General features: G+C 44.6%; 2 protein-coding genes across 2 annotated transcripts in view; one reads left to right on the plus strand and one right to left on the minus strand.

The window, feature by feature from the left end:
- chpt1 (choline phosphotransferase 1) overlaps positions 1 to 4,282 on the plus strand; it is a 13,959-nt gene extending 9,677 nt beyond the window's left edge. Inside the window, exons 6-8 of the mRNA XM_080537490.1 lie at positions 557 to 715; positions 1,418 to 1,543; positions 1,923 to 4,282. Of these exons, the coding sequence (XP_080393616.1) occupies positions 557 to 715; positions 1,418 to 1,543; positions 1,923 to 2,045 (408 nt within the window). The 3' untranslated portion in view covers positions 2,046 to 4,282. The remainder of the gene's footprint in view (positions 1 to 556; positions 716 to 1,417; positions 1,544 to 1,922) is intronic.
- Positions 4,283 to 4,775: 493 nt separating this feature from the next.
- The window catches only part of gnptab (N-acetylglucosamine-1-phosphate transferase subunits alpha and beta), a 61,932-nt gene continuing 42,433 nt past the window's right edge, over positions 4,776 to 24,274 (minus strand). The window contains exons 12-22 of the mRNA XM_080537395.1: positions 22,856 to 23,068; positions 21,722 to 22,408; positions 21,069 to 21,472; positions 18,051 to 18,250; positions 17,213 to 17,432; positions 15,586 to 15,699; positions 15,206 to 15,291; positions 14,513 to 14,611; positions 13,735 to 13,902; positions 9,342 to 9,432; positions 4,776 to 6,166 (exon numbers count right to left, since the gene is read on the minus strand). Coding sequence (XP_080393521.1) covers positions 6,095 to 6,166; positions 9,342 to 9,432; positions 13,735 to 13,902; positions 14,513 to 14,611; positions 15,206 to 15,291; positions 15,586 to 15,699; positions 17,213 to 17,432; positions 18,051 to 18,250; positions 21,069 to 21,472; positions 21,722 to 22,408; positions 22,856 to 23,068 — 2,354 coding nt within the window. The 3' untranslated portion in view covers positions 4,776 to 6,094. The remainder of the gene's footprint in view (positions 6,167 to 9,341; positions 9,433 to 13,734; positions 13,903 to 14,512; positions 14,612 to 15,205; positions 15,292 to 15,585; positions 15,700 to 17,212; positions 17,433 to 18,050; positions 18,251 to 21,068; positions 21,473 to 21,721; positions 22,409 to 22,855; positions 23,069 to 24,274) is intronic.

Below are 24,274 nucleotides of genomic sequence, written 5' to 3' on the forward strand. Positions count from 1 at the left end.
ACACACACACAGTCGTAGACTGAAGACCCATCTCTTCGGGTTACACCTTAACTGCTCCTCCTGAGACATCTACTGTCCCCCAGCACTGCGTCTCCTGAAGACACCCGCTTTTCCCCTCGAATGTGTCCCTAAAAACGTCTATTGCCCCCCTTGTACTGTTTCTCCAGTGTCTAAATATAATCTATCAATGGCCCCGGGCCTGAGCTGGATTACTCTTCCTGCTACGACTGGTGGATTGATGATTCACTTGCTTAGTATTCAAATGTATTGATTGTAAGTCGCTTTGGAATAAGGCGTCTGCTAAATGCCAAAAATTTAAATGTAAACACACACACATTCTTTATCTCTTTTGTTCTTTCTCTCTCTCACTCTTTCACACACACGCGTTTCACACACACATTTGTGTCCAAAAGTTGTTGTCTTTCCTTCGAAATCTCAAGCTGAAAAAACAGTGGCGAAATGATCTGACCTATTTATTTTCTACCTTGCAAGTTCGTTGCCTTGTATCGTAGATTGGGGATCTCGGTTCTAAACTGAGTTGCTGTCTCTCTTACAGGACACCAGTGTACTGTCCCCTGGCATGCACATCAGCCTCATCCTCACCCTGGCTTTCATCATCTTCAAGAAGTCCTCCAACCAGCTGTTTGAGCTGCACCCCTGCCTCTACATCCTCACCTTCGGCATGGTCATCGCAAAGATCTCCAACAAGCTGGTTGTGAGTCCTCCTCTTAACAACAGTGTTCTATGGTCACATCTGTATCTAGAGAGATACTCTACTGAATTCCTTGTCTTAAGAAATTGAAAGACAGGGCTCCCACGGGTCCTTGAAAGTTTGTGAATTTCATTAAAAAAAAATCAAGGCCGTAAAAGTTTTTGAAAATAGACATGGGTTATTGAAAGTGTTTGAATTCCCCTCTCTCTCTCAAATTTTTTTTTTAAACGTAATTATAGTAGATACGTCACATTGCTTAACTTAACACAGTAACTTTACACATATTTCACAATATATTGTTTTGCTGTGCTGTGGTAGAGAAGGCAAGAGACCATCTAGTGTTCAAGCCTCTACATTCAAAAGCCTCTCTTTTTAATTGTTGTCTGTGAGCGGATAGTTCCTATTATATAAAGTATCATCTAGATCTGTCTCAAACTATGCCGTGATGGGTCCTTGAATTTGAGGGAATTGAGTCTTGAAAGTTCTTGAAAGTGCTTGAATGTGATGTTTCAGAAGGTGTGGGAACCCTGGAAAGAGAAGGAACTGAAAGTTATTCAGATCTTTTCTGTTTGGGAGTTAATCTGTTAACAAACGCTGAACACTTTTCCCTCTCCCTCAATTCAACCTTCTGTACCGCCACCCTGTTCTCCTCTGCTGCTCGTGCGGTAGGTTCCTCATGTTGGTTCCTCTGTCTCCCCGCCTCAGGTGGCTCACATGACCAAGAGTGAGCTCCATCTCCCGGACACGGCCTTCATCGGGCCAGGGCTCCTCTTCCTCAACCAGTACTTCAACAGCTTCGTCGACGAGCACATAGTCCTATGGATCGCCATGGTGAGTCCCTGCCCTGCTCGCTCCAAATTGAACGATCGATTGCTTAAAGATGGCTGATCTTGGGGCCGCTTAGGTGGCGTAACGGGTTAAGCGTTGACCATGTAACCGCAGGGTTCCCGGGTCGATTCCCGGCCGCGGACATATCCTGCATGTCATCCCTTCTCTCTCTCTCTCTCTCACCCGTCCTTCCTGTCATAATCTAACACTGTCTCTGTGAATAAAAAGAACAATATGAGTGGGTATGGCCCACTCAGAAAAAATAACTTAAAAAAAGAAAAAAAAAGATGGCTGATCTCTGCAACGTTGTGTCAAAAACATGTTCAACCGCTTCATCCAGTTCACATAAAAAAAACATCTCCACTTCCTTCCTCGTCCTCAGATCCTCTCTCTGGTGGACCTGACACGCTACTGCACAGGCGTGTGCCTCCAGATCGCAGGTCACCTGCACATCAGCGTGTTCAGCATCACGCCGCAGGTCCAGGGCCACGCCCACCGGGACTGATGCCTTGCCCGGCGGGAGGAGGCGGGGGAGGAGGCGCACGGCGGCGCCACCCCGCTCCTGGAAGCAGACGGAGACGGAGACGAAGAGGAGAATCCCTCGACCCCAAACCGAAGCAGCCTTGACACAGTCACCACCTCTGACTAAACGTCTGTCCAAAAAACAACAGGTGTTCATGAAAGGTACGATACGTGACATCACCACCCCCCTGATTAGGAGTGACATCACAGAGGAGCTACACACTGGTCTGTAGCTGTCTGGAGGAGTACAGCGTAGACACCGTGAATAAGAATGGAGAAAAAACCAGTGATTGTAATCCACATCGGTTGGTATCATTATCTGATTCAATATGGCAGATTTAATAAATGTCATCAGAGAATACGTTTCACATTTTTTACTTAAAAAGAAAGTGCACTATTTGCATTATTTCCAGTTCTTTAAATTCAGAGACAAAATGATGTGTCATTAGTAGGAGTTACTATACATTTTTGGGCAAATATCATATACTGGCGTGTTGCTTTGTGTGTTTTCGAACATTTTGTTTGGTTGCTTTTAATTATCTGGTTAGACTGAATGAAATCTAGGCATGTCATCCTTGTGGACGATGCAACATATTCAGTTCTCCCATGGTATATTCAGGGCGGCAAGCTGGTTGCTAAAAGTCATTTCCTGTTTTTATAGACATTCTGTTTAAAGCCTAACTGTTTAACCATGTTATGACCGTGTTTGATATATGCCCAGGCTATATGTAGTAGCTCTAGAAATGCTCATAAATATAGTATATTTATTTATTTAATGAATATCACTCAATCTGAAGGAAAAATTAACTAAATTCAGCGCTAGAAAATACAAAAGATAAACAAATCAACCTTTCAACCTCGGAGTACTCCCAATGAAGTTTGTGATGTAGAATGACATGTTGTCAATGAGGTATGGTACACTGATTCTAATTGTCAAGGACTGCAGGTGAGGGTAAAAGTCTGTGTTAACGCTGAGTGAAACCACTGCCACTTCCTCTAGAAGGGCACCCTTCTGAATCCTATCTAATAATATTATATCTAATAATATAATATAATTATAGAAGCCTTTGTTGAGTGCTGTTGTCAGTGGTGGAGGATTAAGCGTTAACACAAGACTCCGTCTGCATTCAATGTTCTTCTCCCTTAAGGGCTATATTATCAATTCTTTGTGATTGTATATAATTCTGTTTGAAGCCTTAACGTTTGTTTTGATCTGTTTTTATTTCGTTTTTTGGATTTCTGTGTGGACATGTGAAGCAGTTGAGGAACAATTGCTTTTTATCTCATGTTGTTTCTGCAAAACCACTGCAGAAAGACTCATTTTGGAACAGTATTTATGAGTGTCGTCAAAAGTTTCATACAACATTTTGTAACACTAGCTGAGACTTTAACACTACTGGATTCTGTCGTACTGTTCACTAGACATAGTTCTTGAATGGGAATCCTGTCTGTTTTTCATTCTACATACACACACATTTATACAATGTATAGGTGGAACTAACGCATTTGGTACTTCAACCATATTACGTGCGTGACTGAGAAGAGAGATCTTCCTAGTCCCGCACAAGTCTATTGGGAACTTGAAACCCAATGATTTCTGATTTTCTTGTTGAATGGTATGATTCTGAATTCAGTTTTGTGACATCACTGTATTCTAGAATGTTCCACGAGGGCAGAACCATTTATGATGTTGATGTTCTTGGTCGATGCTGGACCACGCTAGGATAGGAGACAAAGGGATGCAAAGGTGTGGATGTGTTTAGGGGGGCAGCCATGCTCGCCCCCCACCTCCCCTGTGATAATATTGATTTCATTATTTGTACAAAGAGATGAGTGACCATGCCCCCCCCCCCCCCCCCCCCCACTAGTGGAATATGCACACTATGATAGTCCATGTCCTAAAAAATCATTGTGCTATGAAGCAGATGGATAGGGATGGGTATACTTTCAATGAGAGCCTTCAGGTGATGTCATACTGTTTGTCATTTGACTTTGAATCTGAAAAAAGGAGAGAAAAAACGAAACCACCGTACCTTTTTAATCTTCATCCATTGTTCCGTTGTTCAATCGGGGTTTTCCTCCAGGTGAACTTTGAGACTATGCATTGAACAGCCAACATGCTTGAAATCTAACATGGTTTTGCACTGTTCAACACTATACAGTAAAAAAAACATCTTTGTACTAATACATGTGAGTGAAAATTATTGTAATAAAGAAATATTTTCCATTCAATAATTTTGTTGTGAGTTCATGATTTACGGTACAAAAAGACCATGGAAGTCAATCGTTTCTTTTTAATTTCTTGATTTAAGGAGGAACCAAAAATGATGGCTAAACTAAAATATGTACAGTTGAATGACCCCAAGTGATTCACTTCAAAACACACACACACTTCGGCCATGAAACTCCTACAGTACTTGTCTTGTCATGCAGTGTACAGTAGGGGTGGGCATCGACGATCGATAATTGATCGATAAGGATCTTGGTCGATCACAAAATAAAACATTTGGTCGATCACAAAAAATTTTTTTTTTTTTTTTTTTTTTTTGTGATCGACCAAATGTTTTATTTTGTGATCGACCAAGATCCTTATCGATCAATTATCGATCAATTATCGATCGTCGATGCCCACCCCTAGTGTACAGCTTATTGAACTACGGTAGAGCAATAAAACCTTATCACTGCTCTCCAGCTGGTAGCGATCGCTCCCATGTTGCTCATTACGCACCTCTGATAGAAAAAAAGGAGACAACCGCTACCAAAGACAGGCGTGGCATCGAGAGAGGTCAAACTAATACTGTAGACCACTTGTAAAGCTACATTAACATTCCGTGGCATTCATTGCAGATGCATCAGTCATAACTTTGCTCATGACTGAACAACAACGACCGTATTGAGTGAAATCGCATGCCGAAGAGGTCTGAATTTCAGACACTAGCGGAGCTAAACGCGTCCCACAGGGACACAGATATGGACGGCTGCTGGCTGCGGTCACCCCTTCATTCGTGAAACATTCATGATTTGGAAAAACAAACACAAACAAAGCACAGTGTGACAACATCACCTAGAACTACAACTCCCTTGTCAATCAGTAGGCCTATGTGACATCCTACGTGACATGTAAAGATCCAATTAGAAAAAAGACATTTACACATTTAAAAGGCTAGAAGGGACGACGAGGTAAACCAGGTCATAGAAGGAAATACATCATGGGGGAAAAAACAGAAAAGGTTCCAGAAATATTAATTAATTAAAAAAAGAAAAGAAAAAAAAAGGCACTTGTGTTCATGAGGACAATGGTGAAACCAGCTCTCCAATCTGGGACACAATTCCACTGTTATTTTATTAACCCCTTTCCCCTTATTCATTCCTTGTGTGTCTCCTATCCCCCTAACCTAGCAACCCTAACCTCCGGAGCGCATCACAAGGTTACGGGCTCAAGGTGGTGACACACACACCACAGTGACGGTGTCTTTCTAGTCGATCGCATCCTTCAGCACATAAATCACAAAACAACAACGGCTGGGCAGGACAGAGGGAGAGTGCAGCCGCCACATAGCTGAACTCAGTGTCCCACTGCCAGCCTTGACGTGTTCAAACCAGGCTCTCTGGCGCCTCCGGTGGAGGGGAAGGGAAGTGTCTGGTGGTCTCTGGCAACACCCCCCGCTGGCAGGGTCTCACCATTTCTCCCAGCGGGTGAGGCGTGTCGTGTCAATCAAACTGTTGACAGTTTCACAGTTCACAGCCGTTCTTACAAGAGTTCCTCTTCTCTCCTACAGCTACAGCCCCGCTGAGCACTTCAGTGTGAGGGACTTGTCAAAGTTTAGGAGAAGGAGAGCTCCTCACTGCTCTCCTTTCAGCCATTCGTTCGTGGTCCTCTCCATGTACCCCCCCCCCCCCCCCCCCCATCCCCAGTAGGGAGAGGAGGAGGAGGAGGAGGGCAGCAGGAAGGAGGGACAGAGGTAGGAAGGGTGGGAGGAGGGTTGCAAGACAAGAGAATGAGGAAATTGTTCTCCTTCTTCTTCTTCTTCTTCACACGCGCTCCGGGTTGATGTCCTTGCTGACCCTCCTCCGGGGGAACAGCCGCCGCTTCAGTAAGATCAGCTGGGGAGGGAGAAGAGGAGGAGGGAGAGGGAGAGGAAGAGGGGGAGGGAGAGGAAGAGGAGGAGGAGGAGGAAAGAGGAACAGACATACAACAACAAATAGAGAAGTGAATAGTGAATCACAAAACACAAAACGAAACAGTGGAGGAGGAATGAAGCAGCCTCTCTGGAGCCTCTCTGTTCTGTCAGTATGTAGGTTAGCTCTGAGGGGGGGGGGGTCATTACTCAACAACTTTACCCCAGAGTCAAATTTAAGTCCTTCAAAGTCACGAAAAAGTAGAGTGAAGAAGAACTATTTCAACTAGTTTTCAACTTGGAACCCTGCAGCGATTAAAAGCCAGTTTATCTGGGCGCCTAACGCCTATGACGGGGGGAGGGGGGAGAGCAGTGGTGTAGTCTACGTGATACGCAGGACTACGCCGTATACCCACTAGGAAAGGACAAGGATTTCCGTATACCCACTTAAAAATGTGCGAGGATACGTAACGTAGCGTTTTGTGACAGAACTTTCACACTTTAATTCATAAAATGCACTTGACTTTTGGACCATTGGGACTGACTATAGCGTCATATACCATCAAAGGCATGACATATGTCAAAATGCAGCACTATCATGCACAGATCAGCCTTATAACATGTAATGTGAGATATATATAACGTTAGACAGGCAGAGCAGATTTAATATTATGGCGAAAAGAACGATATGAGGCTGGGAAGGAAAAATCACAGTATACCCACTAGAAAAAACGACACTACACCACTGGTGTTGGGAGCTCTCGGCTCTCGGTCCCTAAAGAGAGGTTGACACAAGGCCGCTCCCTCCCAGACTCCCTAGTGGCCAGTATGGATGGACACTTGGACACTCTGAAGGTCACTAAAGGCCCACGGCAGCCAGTTTAGCTGCCTGGCTTTACTCAAAGAACGGTAGCGGTGTCCAGCGGTGACGTTAGTCATCCACAGAGCTTATCTGGGAAATAAGATGTGTCGAAAGGTGGTTTGACTTGATAACACTGTGCAGCACCAGGAGGTCATCCATCAGCCAAGGAAACTAATGCGGGGCCTTTAACCTTTCTTAAGAATCGCTGAGGTGAAATCGGAGCCTTCGTTGCCTCAGGACACACCGCGTTCTAGGCACCATGTCAACAATACAAGCTTTTACCCCCTCCTGGTTTCAGTGATGTCATATCCAAGCTCAGCTAGTATTGGGGGGGGGGGGTGATTATGGAGCATTTACAGTGCCCTCCACAATTATTAGCACCCCTAAAGAAGAGTAAAAAGGGTTCTAAAAAAATTCACAGTTGAAATGAGAAGTCATTTTATTCTGAGAAAAAAAATGAATCTGTCATCATAGAGAGTGAGGAATCTGAGAGCGTTCCTCTTTACCTAATCTCTCCAGATCATCCTTCAGCGTGGCAGCTCCTTATGTAGGTTTGGGAGCCTTGAAATGTTGAAATGTGTATGAATTATAAGGTTTGTTGGCTGCCTAAAACTGTGGTTCAAGAATGTTGTGGAAAACAGGGGCTATAAAATATTTATGGTAGGGCCTTAGTAAACAGGGGGCTACAAGGACACAGAGATGACCAGGGAGGGAGATCAGAGGTCAGGACAGGGTAATTAGGATATTTATAGCAGAGACGAGTAATAAAATGTTTATGGTGGGCTTGAGTAAACAAGGTGGGATGGAAGAGAGCAGCCTGAGATGGCTGGCACTATTACAGGGTCAGAGGGAGGAAGTTTTAAATAGCAGGAACTGGGAAATGACCAAAATAGGAGATTATTAACAGCCTTTCAGCCAGGTAACCAACAGGTGGTAATGCAGCTGAGGACAGAGGGAAAAGCAGTTTAGGGAAGGTAGCAATTTAGGACCATATATGTAAATCAGCAATAGGGGAAGTGACTTGTGACTTGTGGATATAAGGAGGGTGGGGTGAACAGGAGGGACTTCTTTTTGCAAACAGATTTCGGCTGTGTATTATTGTACTTTGCAATAAATGCAGTCTAACTTGAACAATCAACAGCTCTGGTTTCTATGATAATTTACTAGTCAGTAATTGAGTAAAGATAAATAAGATATTGAAGGAATTGCCCACGACACTCCCACCCTCTGGAACTCCCTCCCCATAGCGATCCGCAACGCCCCCACCCTGGACTCCTTCAAACTAGCCCTCAAAACTCATCTGTTCTCCAAGGCCTTTGGGCCCTAGTCAATGTTTCAGTTTTTGTTTTCTGTTTCGTCTGTCCGATCATTCCCTTGTAAAGCGTCCTTGGGTTTTAGAAAGGCGATATATAAATTAAAGCTATTATTATTATTATTATTATTATTATTATTATTATCCAGGGTCCCAGGTCCTCTCTTGTGCACTGACTCTCCTCTTCAGCTCAGCCCACAGGGTTTTAAATGGGGTTTAGGTGGGGGGGGACTGAGAGGGCCGTGGCAGACGCTTGATTTTGGGTTCAGTGAACCATTTTTTGTATTGATTTGGATCATTTTCCTGCTGGAAGATCCAATGGGACCCAGTTTTAGCTTCCTGGCAGAGGCAGCCAGATCCAGATTGAACATTTCCTGGTATTTGATGGGAGTTCATGATGCCATGTCGGCTCCCAGGGCCTTTGGAGGAAGAACAGCCCTACAATATCACAGAACCCCACCATACTTAACAGTGGGGGTCAGGTACATTTCAGTATAGCCATCTTTCTTTTTACACCAAAGCGACCATGAGTGCTTGTTGCCAAAAAGTAACATTTTTGTTTAATCTGACCATAGAACACGGTTCATCTGACCATAGAACACGGTTCCAGTCAGACTTCTAGTAGCATTTAGCTTAGCATACAGCAGGCGCTTACATTTGTGGTAAAATGACATGAAAGGCTATTTTATTTAGAACCCTTTTGACTTATCTTTACCAGGGGTGACTCTGTAACGCTGTTTTACTTGCCCGGAGCAAGTAAAACATTCACTGGGTTTGTTTGCGCGAGCACGACGACGCTGCTAGATCCTGGATATGTTTACCTGTGTGCAGGAAGAACAACAGATGGCGCAGGCCGCAGCGTCGTCGGGCTCGCGCAAACAAACCCGAATGTTTTACTTGCTCCGGGCAAGTAAAACAGTGTTACTGTCAAACCCTGGGTGTCAATAATTGTGGAGGGCACTGTATGTGGCTAGCAAAGAGTCATACCTGTTCGGCGAAGAAGGAGATGACCGTGAAGACGACCAAAGTCACAAGTACGCAGTGCGTCCAGAACTTCAGCTTGTCTCTGTAGATCCTCCTGAAACACACAACCGACACCACACGTCACACCACACAAACGCACACTTACTAGACATACGCCATCCGGGCGTAGGTACAGAACACTAAGGTGCAATAGGGCTCGCTTTGGCAAAAAAGCCTGATCCCCGCAGCCATTGTTGCCTTAAATAATAGGCCAGCGCTGAGTGTGTGTAGTTGTGTATCTGTCATGTGTAGTACTGTCTGTTTGTTGTCTGTGTTACACAGTGTTGTACATATACATGTATACTGTACAGTGGTGTGAAAACTAATTTCCCCCCCTGGGGACCCAAAAAATCTAATCTAGTCTAAATCTAAAATAACAACAAAAACTCTCATCCATTGACTCAAGTCACCAAAGTCAAATTCAGACCCCAGTCTCCAACGGGAGATATTTCCTGATTGGTTGGCCCAGGGGTGAAAGGTCAAGGTCAAGGTGAAACCTCCATCACTAACTCCTGAGGGGTATCATGGGGGTCTGATGTACCCCAGAGGAATGCCAACAGTGAGAGGGAGGGGGGGGGGGCGACAAGGTGACATCACCAGACCGGAGCCCACCGCTGACACCACCTGCCTGTTACTTCACTAACACCCACCGGCCTTGTGACTCCCTGGGCAAAGGGAGGAGAAAAAGGGGGAGACGGAGGGGTGAGAGAGAGGGGGGGGTGGGGGAGGATCTCACAAGTCTTACTGGGATGACTGATCTGACTAAAGCAGCGGTCTAATTTTAAAGTCTGTATTTGGATACATTCTGCGGTCCAGACCCACAGGACACAGGAGCGGGACCCCTCTCAAACCCTTAACCCCCCTGGGATTCCCAGCGCTCCACCCTGGCCGTGCAGACAGCCCCGAGGTGCTGACAGCCAGCGTGATTTATGATTCCGTCAGAAAGATGGAGATACATACTGACTTGATAAATCACCCGTTCACGTGGGTCACACACAGCAGGGGACCTGTATTGTTTGAGAGAGTCTAGTGTTTGGGCCTTGTAAACTCCTATAGCTATTGTCACCACCTATTGAGATAGTGAACAAAGACTGTATATGATTGCAGTCCACATAACGTGGTGTAACAGTAGTACTGTACAGTATGAAGTGAACTCATTCAACTCTTGACACATACTTGGTTGATGGAATGCAGCCGTGTAAGCCAGAGTTGTTGAGCCATGAGTAAAGAAAAATGTTATATCTTTGCACTCGATCAAATTTCAACACTCTCCTTTCATGACTTTTCCTAGATATGTGCGTTCTACCACCCAGTATCCTTACATTTTCAAAATCACATCAGGATAAGCTACTATAAAACTATTTTGCTAATTTACAAGCGGCCAATTAGTGGTCGTTGTGTGTAAATAGCAGCTTAGCATTGTAAAGAGGGGCGTCTCTTTTAGTAGGTAAAAAAGGCACGGCTGTTCCAGTGTTAAGTAACCCTTCCATATGGCTAATTCTATTTATTTTGTCTGTTTGTTCCTCTTTGACTGCTATTGTATGATGTCGTCATGTGTGTAGGTATATGCTTCTACAGTGTCTGAGTAAGCCCATGTGGCCTGGACATCCTAAACATGCATTACAATATATTATATTATATTATACACTATATAAAAAAGTAAATAAATAAAATCAATCAATCAAATCTATATCCGTTATACTGGGTACGACATACGTGGGTACTACATCACCCATGCTGCTTAGGGGGTGATATGACGTAATTATAAGTGGGACGAAGGGGAGTGAATGTTGTTGTTGTCAGTACGTATGAAGAGTGAGAGAATAAAGCGCATGTTATTTTTTCTACCGGCAAAACGACTACATTGTCCTGTTATTGCCGTCACTCCTACAGTATATCCATATATCCATATATCCATACATCCATACATCCATATATCCATATATCCATATATCCATATATCCATATATCCATATATCCATATATCCATATATCCATACATCCATATATCCATATATCCATATATCCATACATCCATATATCCATATATCCATATATCCATACATCCATATATCCATACATCCATATATCCATATATCCATACATCCATATATCCATATATCCATACATCCATATATCCATACATCCATATATCCATATATCCATACATCCATATATCCATATATCCATACATCCATACATCCATATATCCATACATCCATATATCCATATATCCATACATCCATATATCCATACATCCATATATCCATATATCCATATATCCATACATCCATATATCCATATATCCATATATCCATACATCCATATATCCATATATCCATATATCCATATATCCATACATCCATACATCCATATATCCATATATCCATATATCCATATATCCATACATCCATATATCCATATATCCATATATCCATACATCCATATATCCATATATCCATACATCCATATATCCATATATCCATATATCCATATATCCATACATCCATATATCCATACATCCATATATCCATATATCCATATATCCATATATCCATACATCCATATATCCATATATCCATATATCCATACATCCATATATCCATATATCCATATATCCATACATCCATACATCCATATATCCATATATCCATATATCCATATATCCATACATCCATATATCCATATATCCATACATCCATATATCCATATATCCATACATCCATATATCCATATATCCATATATCCATACATCCATACATCCATACATCCATATATCCATATATCCATATATCCATACATCCATATATCCATATATCCATATATCCATATATCCATATATCCATATAAGGGTTTCCGTTAGAAAAATTTGCCGTCGGACATCGTGTCCGGGAAGAATTCGATTTACCGGACAAACGTGATATATTCCGGTCATCATATTAAAATATAATAATTTTTTTTTTTTCCAAAATCATATTTTTTTTTCTTCAAATCTAATATAGCTGTTTGTCGCGGTGATTACTGTTGTGTAGCGGCCTATATATGCCATTTAATGTCTATTTCTCATCCGATACGATTAGATGCGAGCTATATAATAATATAACATGATTTGACGCATGCGCGCTATGCCATGCGTCAAATCCAGCGCTGAACGGGTCCAGCGCTGAACGGGCGCCTCACTGGGAACTGAACAGACAGCATCGATCAATGAACGGACTCCACATTACGTTAACTGAAGTTTGTTAAATTGTTTGGGATTAATGTGAGTTTTCTATTTTCTCTTTCCAGTTTTACCCTTTTTTTTATTTTTATCAATAAAACAACGTCATTTCTATAACCAGGGGGGTGTTCCATCGACGTCGCTGGAGGAAAGTCTGGGCTTGTTTTGACAAGTCTCGCGAGATCTATCAAGATATGCCTGGATCTTTTTAAGAGTCTCGCGGGACTTGGCGAAGTAGGCCTAGGTTTTCCTTTGGCGACATTGATAGAACACCCCCCAGGTCTCGCTGGTTGGGAAGGCATTTCGTTTAGCTGCCTGTCAAATCATACTTAGGGGATAGCCCTGTAAGCTCATACGGGTCTGTATGTCGTCCTGAAAACCGGCTGTTAGATCATATCGCTGAAGTTTGTCTCCATCTTAGTGTAAATGTTGTCCGTTTCGTTTGTTATCCTTGTTATTGTGCGATAAAGTTAAGGCTTTCCAATTCGGGCCACCATTTTCAGCTGGGCACCGGACACACACACACTCGTGCACGCGCGGCACTGCCCGAGAGAGAAGGACCCGCCCCCTTTGGTTAGCCTATAGGCTGGCTGGAGGGGGCGGGTCCTTCTCTCTCGGGCAGTGTTGTGTGTGTGTGTTTGGTGCTCAGCTGAGAATGGTGGCCCAAAGCCAATTTGAATACAAAATGTGAACTTTAGCGAATTGTATTCAAATTGTGCTTAGAGGGAATTATTTTCACCGGACATTTTGTCCGACGAGTTTTCAATTTGTCGGACTTCGACAAATTTTACCGGACAAAGTCCGGGAATTACCGGTTAACGGAAACCCTGATCCATATATCCATACATCCATACATCCATATATCCATATATCCATATATCCATATATCCATACATCCATACATCCATACATCCATATATCCATACATCCATACATCCATATATCCATATATCCATATATCCATATATCCATACATCCATACATCCATACATCCATACATCCATATATCCATATATCCATATATCCATATATCCATATATCCATATATCCATACATCCATATATCCATACATCCATATATCCATATATCCATATATCCATATATCCATACATCCATACATCCATATTCAGGTCGTACCATTCCTGCAGCTCTCCCATGAGCAGGAAGCGGTTGCGGTACTCCCTGGGCAGCTCAAACTGGGAGGGCAGAGGGAACATGGACTCATAGAAGTCCCTCAGCACCGCCTTCACCGTCCCCGCGTCCTTGTGGCTGTGGTCGATGTTGTCGTTGAGGCAGATGAACTTCCTGTTGCCAAACACAGAAACAACGGGGGGCACACTGTTATGGAGCGTCATCACTGTTAAATGGTCATAACCGGGACAAACCATTAGGAACAGTAAGCAAGCCAGGGTTCCCACACCTTCTGAAACATCAAATTCAAGCACCTTTCAAGGACTTTCAAGACTCAATTCCCTCAATTTCAAGGACTCAACATGGCATAGTTTGAGACAGATCGAGATGAGAATTTATATAATAGGAACTATCCGCTCACAGACAACAACTAAAAAGAGAGGCTTGAATGTGTGAACACTAGATGGTCTCTTGCCTTCTCTACCACAGCACAGCACAACAATATATTGTGAAATATGTGTAAAGTTAAGCAATACAGAGACTTATTTACTAGTTGACGAGCTAAGTAAAACATGTTTGAATATATATATATATATATTTTTTAGAGAGAGAGAGAGGGGAATTCAAGCACTTTCAATGACCCATGTCTATTTTCAAAAACTTTTAAGACCTTGATTTGTTTTGCTCAAATTCACAAACTTTCAAGGATTTCAAGGACCCGTGGGAACCCTGTCAAGCAGGGAAAAGGTTGGACAGCCACAGCACCCAGAGGACCTCTCCTCACCTGGGGTTCTTCCTGATGTCATCCAGCTGGCCCACCACATGGGACACGTTAGTCCGCACCATCTTAAAGGCGATCTCCTCCTCCCCCATGATCTCAAACCTGGTTTTAACAAATGTTATCATCCATGTTACAAGTTATTTCGGAGCATTAGAGTGTATCAGGCCAACACCCTCCCAACATTTAAACAGGCCCTCAAAACCCACCTCTTCAAGCTCGCCTTCACCAGTTAACCCTCTCCCCCTCCCCTTCCCATGTGTCCCCAGCACTACCTTCATTAGGCCCCTATACTTTCTTTTATTTCTTTTTTGTTTCTTTTTATTATTACTACTCGATCTTTTCAGTTTGTAAAGCGTCTTTGAGTGTCTAGAAAAGCGCTATATAAGTCTAATGTATTATTATTATTATCAGAGTACACTACAGTTTTGAGTAGCGTGAAGCCCAATGCACACGGGCCCGATTTTGTCGCACCGCCGAACATTCGATTCTCAATTCTTTTAATTATTTCAATTGGTGTGAATGGAGAATCGAATGTTGTCGTGCGATAAAATCGCATCGCATGCCGTGTGCATTGTCTCATTCAAAACAATGGAATCGAATTCGGCGGTGCGACAAAATCGGGGGCCGTGTGCATTGGGCTTTAGGTGTTGTGACGTGGATGGAACACACAGTGGATCATGTGGAGAGAGAACCTACTTGTACTTGTTCTGGTCTCGGAAGGCCTTTAGAATGCGCTCTGTGATGGGCTTACAGTTGACGACCAGACCTTTAGTGACAGGCGGCTGTGGATTCAAACACACCAGGACCATTTACATTTTCATCCAAAGTGACTTAGAACAAACACATGTAAGTACCGGTAAGTGAATCATCTATCTGTCAGTCATTGTCAGAAAAAGTCATCTATGCTCAGGCCAGGGGCCATTAGCAGTCATAATGAAGGAAGATTTCTTTTTCTTTTTTTTACCAGTCAGTCAGTCCCAGTTGCATACATTCCATGAGTCAACTATAAGAGGCAGAGCACGTGACCTGCCAGGTAGGGAGGTAGTGTACAGTAGGTGGCGCTGTAGAGCACTCACCATGCTTGGGTCGTAGTAGGCCTCCTGCGTGGGGCTGACCGTGTGCAGCTGGGTCAGGTTGGTGGGCAGCGTCTTAGAACAGTTGATCAGCATCTGCTCCAGCCCTGTCAGATCCTGCAACAGACCCGACACACAAACACTTCTTTACTTAAAGTTATTTTATCTGAGTGGGGCAGTCCCACTTATAAATCTGAGGTCCAGCCCCTGCTCGTCGATGGAGGGAGCGTGGAGAGAGTCTCAACTCTCCGATTCCTGGGGGTGCACATACAGGAGGACCTGTCCTGGAGGACCAACACAGCAGCCATCATCAAGAAGGCACAACAGCGGCTCTACTTCCAGAGAGTCCGCAGGAAATACCACCTCAGACAGGAGCTGCTTGTGACCTTCTACCGCTGCACAGTGGAGAGCATCCTCACCTACTGCATTTGCGTGTGGTTCTCCAGCTGCACAGCCGCAGAGAGGAAAGCGCTACAGAGAGTCGTGAGATCGGCCCAGAAGATCATCGGCACCCCCTCCCCTCTCTGGAAGAGCTGTACAACACACGCTGCCTCAGGAAGGCCTCCAAGATCTCCAGGGACCCATCCCACCCTGGGAACGAACACTTTGTTCGGCTGCGCTCAGGCAGGCGGTTCAGGACCATGTTCGCACGGACAAATAGACTGAAGCTCAGCTTCTACCCTAGGGCCATTCAGGCCCTGAACACAGCAAAGACCTAGGTTCTAGGCCCTGGACAATCAAGACAATTTGATGGCAGCTACTAGATTGTAAACATAAGTGCAATATTGAAATACAACTGTGAACATTTCAAACCTGCAAACTGCGACACTTTAAATGAATGTGCAACAATACTATGTGCAATATGACAACCCTTGTGTACATAAGGTTCAGATATAGGAAAAGTTAGGATATTTATAGCATAGCATAGAGTACAGCACAGTGTTTCATTGTATAGTACAGTAGTATAGTAGATAGTGTACATAGCCTTTATTTATGTAAACCAGCTCTTTTCCCTTCTTGTTTTTAGTCTTTTTTCCAAGCACCAGGGGAGCCCCCCCTCCTAAATTTCGTTGTATGGTACCTGTACTGTATTAATAACAATAAAGACCATTCATTCATTCATTCATTCATTCATATTCTTCTTTTTATTGACAGATCGTGAGTTTAGAATGATAAGGTTCTATCTCCGTTTAGGGCAGTTCAGAGATATTGATCGTCTTTAGGTTTTTACATTCCATTATGTTTTGTGAGTGGAACCTTTGTATTTTATTAATTACTAACTAAAAAATGTCAACATTTTAAAAATAACACCACACAGGCATTAAATTAAAACAACATTTTGAAAAGAATTGAGATAGAACCTTATAATTGTATAATTGTAACGCCACGAGATACAGTAGAGATTTAGACAGGAAGGATGAGTGAGAGAGAGAGAGAGAGAGAGAGAAGGGATGACATGCAGGACATGTCCGCGGCCTAGAATCGAACCAGGAACCCTGCGGTTAACGTGGTCGACGCTTTACCCGTTACGCCACCAAGCGGAACCACAAACACTTCTTCCACTTGGCTGACGGCCTGCCTACCGCCCGGGCCTAAGACTGCGCTGGTGAGAGCCTGGAGCCTGACTGACCTGGAGGTTGAGGGGCAGGTCGTGGATCCGCGTGGCCAGCGTTCGGATCTCGCGGTCGGACAGAACCCCGGAGTGGTCCGTGTCGATCTCGTCGAACACCTGGGACACGTTGAGCTGCTGCAGGGCGCTCATCAGGAAGTAGAAGTAGGAGAAGGCGAACTGCATGTCCTCCGAGTGACGCACCCGGTGGAACGACGTCTTGTCAAACTCCTCAGGGAACCTGACGCAGACGGACAGACAGACAGACAGACAGGCAGACAGACAGGCAGACGGACAGACAGACAGGCAGACACGCAGACACACAGACAGACAGACACACACACAGACACACAGACAGACAGACACAGACAGACACGCAGACAGGCAGACAGACAGGCAGACAGACAGACACGCAGACAGACAGACAGACACACAGACAGACACACAGACAGACAGACGGACACACACGCAGACACACACACAGACAGACACGCAGACACACAGACAGACACACAGACAGACACACAGACAGACAGACACGCAGACACACAGACAGACAGACAGACAGACAGACACGCAGACACACAGACAGACAGACAGACAGACGGACAGGCAGACAGACGGACAGACACACACACAGACGAAAATATTGAATATATATATATATATATTTAACATTTGTTCTGAGACTCATGCACTCCCTGAACAAAAGCAAATATTTTTTCCCCCAGATTCAAAGGGCCTCAACAGAGGTGATTATGATATAATGTCATCTGACAAGTTGAACTCTCTCTCTCTTGTTTTCAGACAAAGTGTTTCCTCATCTCTGATCCCGTCGTGTCTGTCTTGTCTTACTCACACGTCCTGCAGCTCCTGCATGATGAGCCTGTCGATCATGTGGGGCATGTGGGCCGGGACTTTGCGCGAGGTGAAACCGAACTGGCCGTTCAGGAGCTTGTTGACGTAGCGCAGCGAGTCGGCGAAGGTGTCCTGCAGCCTCCGGCCAGTGGTGGCGCTGTCCGCCTGGTACATCTGCTCCATCTCCAGACGCTCCTCTTCCTACGGAACCATATGAAAACACTGTTTGGTAATTGAAAATGGAATACTTTTTTTTCCCCTTTTTTTTTTATTCAAGTTATTTATTTATTAGTTATTCAAGCACAAATCTATCACACTCGCTTGTAATGCTGGTCGGCTAGCAGCCAGTACCACCCAGCTGGCTTGTGTGGGAAGCTAAGCGTATGCTAAGCTAAGCGTATGCGTATCCCTCGGTCGGTCCTTGGAAGGGGTACTTAACCAGGAGGACCGGGTCCACTCCTCCCTCTGGTCTAAGGACCCCAACAGAACAGAGAGTTCTTTGGCTTTGATGTCCTCTGAGTTATCTACATGAATATTGAAATCACCAGCAATGATCAGACCATTAAATTCAGTAGTAATGATGGAGAGAAGCTCTGTAAGTTCATTAAAGAAGCTAGTAGAGTATTGGGGTGGTCTGTATAAAATTATAAAAAGAATTCGAGTGGAACATTTAAAAACAACTGAAAGATATTCAAATGCTAAAAATTCCCCGAAAGATGTCTGTTTGCAGTTAAAACTGTCTCGGGGGATCTAACGACATCTAACGACATCTAAGGTTCTAAAATTGGGGGGTGCTGACTCAATAAGAATTGGTGTCTTGTTATCTTTATCTAACCAAGTCTCTGTTATAAATAAGAAATCTAGTTCATAGGAGCTAATCAAGTCGTTGATTAATAGAGACTTATTAGCTAAGGATCTGGCATTGAAAAGTGCTAGCTTGAGTGGTTTTGTGTTTGGTCTCTGTGTGGGCTGTGTGTGGCAGGGTACAGAAATTAAATTTGAGGGGTGTATAAAGCATTCATACTTGCAATTAACTGTTCTGTTACTGATATGAACAGGGATAGCAAAAATTGAGTCCCAGCTTTATATCAGGAAAGTCTATGGTAGAGATGCTCCGATCAGGGTTTTTGGTGCCGATCACCGATCACTGGAATCAGTGATCTGCCGATCCGATAACACCGATCACCGATCACAGCGTCGAAAATGGCAATTGAAGCATTCTATTTATTGTGTAGCATTATTTATGTTTTTAATTATTCTTAACACCATTGACATTGTATATTAAGTATTCAAATGAAATTAGGAGATGAGAAAGTATCATGAATTGACAACCATCTGTTTTATTGAATTCACAACCACCTGTAGCTTACTTCAGGAAAAACAAATAAAATGTGAAAATAAAAATCATAATAAATAAAATGTACACTGTCACATCAAAATGTGCAACATTCCACTCGAATGAGAGAAACTAGGGGCTCTTAGAGAACTTGGAGCTTATACTGTAGCTTTCCTGAGGAACAATAAACATACCCAAACTAAACTGCAACATAAACAGGCTATAGCCAAATATAAAATACTGTTTCAAGTCAGTCAGTTTCAAATCATATTTAGGAGGAGATAAGACAGCAAGTCAGCAATAATCAATAAAACAAAAAAACAAAACATTGCACCTAAAGAGATTTCAGACTCAAACCTTACTTCTGATTAAGCAGCATCACTGGCAGATTAGCCTTGAGAAATACAAGCATCTCAGCGTTTTTGGCACTCAGCCTGTTCCTCTTATCATCTAAAATATGTCCTGCTATGCTGAAAAGTCGCTCGCATACCGCTTGTTAAGTCGTGACGTGTTTCCGGGTCCAACGTTGGCTGAGGCGCTGTCTTCGAAATGCCGAAATAATAATAATAATAAATTATATTTATATAGCGCTTTTCCGAGGCTCAAATACCCTGACAATATGGAGAAAACGGGAAAGTGCTGTGTCCCTTGTTGTATGAATAGATCCGAGTCTAAAAAACGCTTAAACTGTCATTCTACCGCTGTAGTTCACAGGTACTCTGGTGCGGGGAATTTCTGGTTTGGACTCGGAAATGGCTAAACATCACTTTTGACGTCAGACTTAACAAGCGGTTACACTTGTGCAAGGTGCACAGAGGAAGACCTAAAACTCGCGCGCTAATAGTTGTTGCTATGGGCCTTAGCCTAGCTTAGTGACTTCCTGCTCGCGGGGTCACATGACGTCGCTGAACACTACCTACACTACGCTCGTGAAGTCGCGCTGGAACTCTGACCAGCACTCGTGGAACGCCTCTCGTCCAATCAAAGCACTCGGTCCCTTTATGACGTCGAGCCCAGTGTGCGCTTCGGCGCTCTCGGAGCGAATCGACGAACGCAGCAAATGCCGTATGATATTCGTGGTATTGAAAGACCTTGCGTGCGTTCCTCCGCGAGATATTTCTTTTGAGCAGACATTACAAACTGCATATTTGTTGTCTCTTTCCGACACTGTGTAATATTGCCAGACTGGCGACGCCATTTCTCTATGTAAACTGATCGGCCGTGTTTGATCGGCCGTTTTGAGAACTCCGATCAAAACCGATCAAGGGCATATCGGCCGATATCGATCGGCGCCGATCAGATCGGAGCATCTCTAGTCTATGGTATCAACTCTATGGAAGCAACCTAAGCAGCATTAGGGATGCAACCTCAGCAAATATGACTAAAAACCCATCTTTTTAATATTTCCTTGAAATGACTAAATCATTAAATGATGATTATATAATGATTGGAGCACTTTGAGCTGCAACGTTTGCAGGAAAAGTGCTATACAAATAAAAAGTTGTTATTATTATTATTATTATTATTATTATTATTATTATTATTATTATTATCCACTGCTTTCAACTGGCTCCTTCATCCCTGCAAATATTCCTCAAGTTGTTGCTACGAATGACAATAACGTTTGCAGTCGACTCTGCCTGGTAAAAAAAAGTGCGTGACCCCCCAAGCCCCCCAGCTCACCTCCAGCAGGTCCTGGAAGTACTTCCTCCTCTCCCAGGGAAGGAAGCCTCTGTCGGAGGAGGTGTAGTGCTGCAGCCTCCTCCCCACGTGCCCCTTCTCTGCCCCTCGCTGTGGCTGGTGCTCCAAGGACCCCCCCTTGGCTCTAGAGATGCTGCCCACCAGCGTGTTCAGCAGCTTGGAGGGAGGCGGCTTCTCCGTGGCGGCGACGGCCACATCGTCGCGGGCTTCTGGAAGCTTCTGTCCGTCCGCTTGGACGAGAGACGCCGGAGTCTGCGCTTGTTTCTGTTGGGTTTTCCGACCGACCTCTGCCTCCTGGGCCTCCCCTGGCTCTCCGGGACTCTTTGTCCTCTCCTCGACGGTCTTCTTCTCTCCTCCCTTCTCTGGACGTTGTGGTTCAGCCTCTGCTGTTGGAAGATTCAAGATTCAAGATTCAAGATAGCTTTATTGTCTGTCACACAGTGACAGAGATTCTCCTTCGACAGAAGGCAGAAGTGCAGCTCAAGAATACGGTTCCACATTAAAAACACACACATAGGTCACATACATTAATACATACAATAAAAACAGTAGCAGTGTTTATAAAATGTAGTGCCTTTAAAAAAAAGTCCAGTCATTAAAAAAAAAAAAACAGTGTTATGGTTTAAAAAGCTAACCTGCTTGGCCTGTGGGTGGTGAGTCAGGGCCCTGTCGGTGCAGCGGGTGCTCGTGTGCCAGTGACTTGTAGGGATCCAGCAGCACGGCCTTGGTGTGGTTGTAACCTCTCACTGTGATGTCGCCGATCAGGAGCTTCTCCCCCAGCCTCTGCAGCTCGTCGCGCACGGCGGCCGGCAGCAGCGACACGTTCAGCGCGGGCGCCTCCGCGGCCGCCTGGGGGGGCTGCCCGGGGGGCCTCTTCCGGACCCTGGGGCCCCTTTTGTCCTCCGGGACCTCCGGGAAAGGGACCTCCAGCTCGGCGCTGGCGACGGTGGGCTTGGCGGCCTCTTTCCCCCCCCCTTCTTTGCCGTCGCCGCCGGCCGGGTGAGACGCGTTGGGCTGGGGGGTCGGGCGGGTGTCCACCGCCACGGCGAAGCTCATGGCGAACTCCTTGCCGTCCTCCCCCTGGAAGGTGAGGTTGTAGTGGACCAGCGTGGCGTTGTGGCCCGCGTGCAGCAGCAGGTGGACCGTCTTCCACTTGTTGGCCACCGACGTGTGACGCACCGCGGGGCTGTCGGCCACCTGGGCCTCCGTCACCTTGCGGCCGACGGCGGAGAAGCTGAAGTAGGGCCGGACCTCCCCCGGGGGGAGGGTGTACAGGCTCTGGTTCTTCAGCAACGTCACCCGGTGCAGCTGGCCGAAGTGATCTAGGAGAGAGAAGAGGCATGTCCAGTACTCAAGTTGCGAAAGAAAGAAATCAGGGGGGATGGTGGATTTGATCATATGGGGACATTTTTAGCATCCCCACAGCGTCAGTGATTTCAGTGTCTGTGACTTGGTGGTAAAAATGTCATTGTGTCATGTGTGAGTGCCCCCCCCCTCCCTCGCCCACAGTATTTTACTCAATATGTGTAAAACTAAATGTTGAAATAGCAGTAATACCACGTTCATTGATACAATGACATAAGGGATGGAAAGGGGGGATGGCAGTTTTAGAAGGGGGATGATTTTGACTGTTTATATTTCAGAGAGGATGCCATCCCCTCTCATCCCCCCTCAGCTCGAGTGCTGGGTACGTCCAACAGTTTTTTTTTTTAAGAGTAGACCCTTCAACAGTGAAGCAGGAAGACAAAGACACAGAGTAACTGACTCACCTTGTCCGCAGTCGCCCACATCAAACCCACAGGGGAGCACGTTGCAGGCTTGGTCGCAGAACTTGTCCGCTAACCAGGAGTTGGCACAGCCTTGGTTACAGTACGACACGCCCGAGATGCCCCCGAGACCGCCGGCAAACTGCCACGCTTGCCCGCCGGCCCCGCCGGCCCCGCCCACTCCCACGCCAGCTCCAAACCGACTGCTTCCTGCTCCTGTGGGGTAAGACAAGGGAAGGGATGAGGGAACAGCCCAACAGCTTTTCACCTACTAAAAGAGCCCCTCTTTTAAATGCTAAGCTGGTATTTACACACAACGACCACTAGTTGGCCGCTTGTAAACTAGCCTGCTTCCTACACAGAAAAACGGCAAAATAGCTTCATAGTAGCTTATCCTGGTGTGATTTTGAAAATTTAAGGATACTGGGTGGTAGAACGCACATATCTAGGAAAAGTCATGAAAGGAGGGTTCCTGAAATGTTATTGAGTGCAAAGATCAGTGGCGTACCGCAAAATCCCGAGGCCCCCCCGCAAGGTGGCGGCGGGGGCCCTTTCGCAACGGAGGTAAAAAAAAATAAAAAATAATAATAATTAATACAAAAATATTTTTAAAAACGTGCGTTTTTTAGAGGCCGATGCGTTATTGACGTTGCGAAATTTCGCAATATGCACTCTACATTCTAAATGCTTGACTTAGCAAAAGGTACAAACAAGTGAGAGCAATAACTAAAACCAAATGGTAGACTACATCAGTAGAATGTATTATAAGTAGAAAAGTACAAGCTTTATTTATTTTAACAAAGTGTGGTGTGCACAGCAGCGCGATATCTGTAAACATACAAGCTGTAGACTCTCCGCTAAGGGTTGCCAGATGGGATTGAGAATTTCCAACCTAACCAATCTAAAAACTTCTAAATCCACCAAAAACCAGCCCATCTGGCAACCCTGTCTCCGCTGCATCAGAGTCTACTTGTTGCGTAAAATTGGCCAGGGTTAGTCAAATCCTTTGTTGGACATCTCGTTTCTTAAGTCCTGGTATATTGTGGCATTTCTTTACTGTTTGCCATCTGGTCTAGGAATACCCAGGGAGACGCAGACAGCAGAAGTAGAATAGAATAGTAGAATAGAAAAAGAAACAGCTATATATAGCCTAACAATGCTGAATTATGTACCTGTATGATGCACTGACAGCCTGTGACTGTGAACCTGGCCGGACCCTGCCCTTCTGCCTGAGTTTGAGTATGATGCTGCCCAAATAAATGTTATTGTTTAGTGCTGTACGCTTTCGTGGTATTATATTGTGTGAATTATCATCTGTATGTTGTTTTTCTTTCACTCGACTAACCGCCGAGATAATACTTGAGACATGTACTTCCGTAAACATAAATGTTTTATTTGATTTTTTTACAATATCGGACCGAC

Source organism: Nansenia antarctica (assembly GCF_963989245.1).
Source record: "Nansenia antarctica genome assembly, chromosome: 8".
NCBI lineage: Eukaryota > Metazoa > Chordata > Actinopteri > Argentiniformes > Microstomatidae > Nansenia > Nansenia antarctica.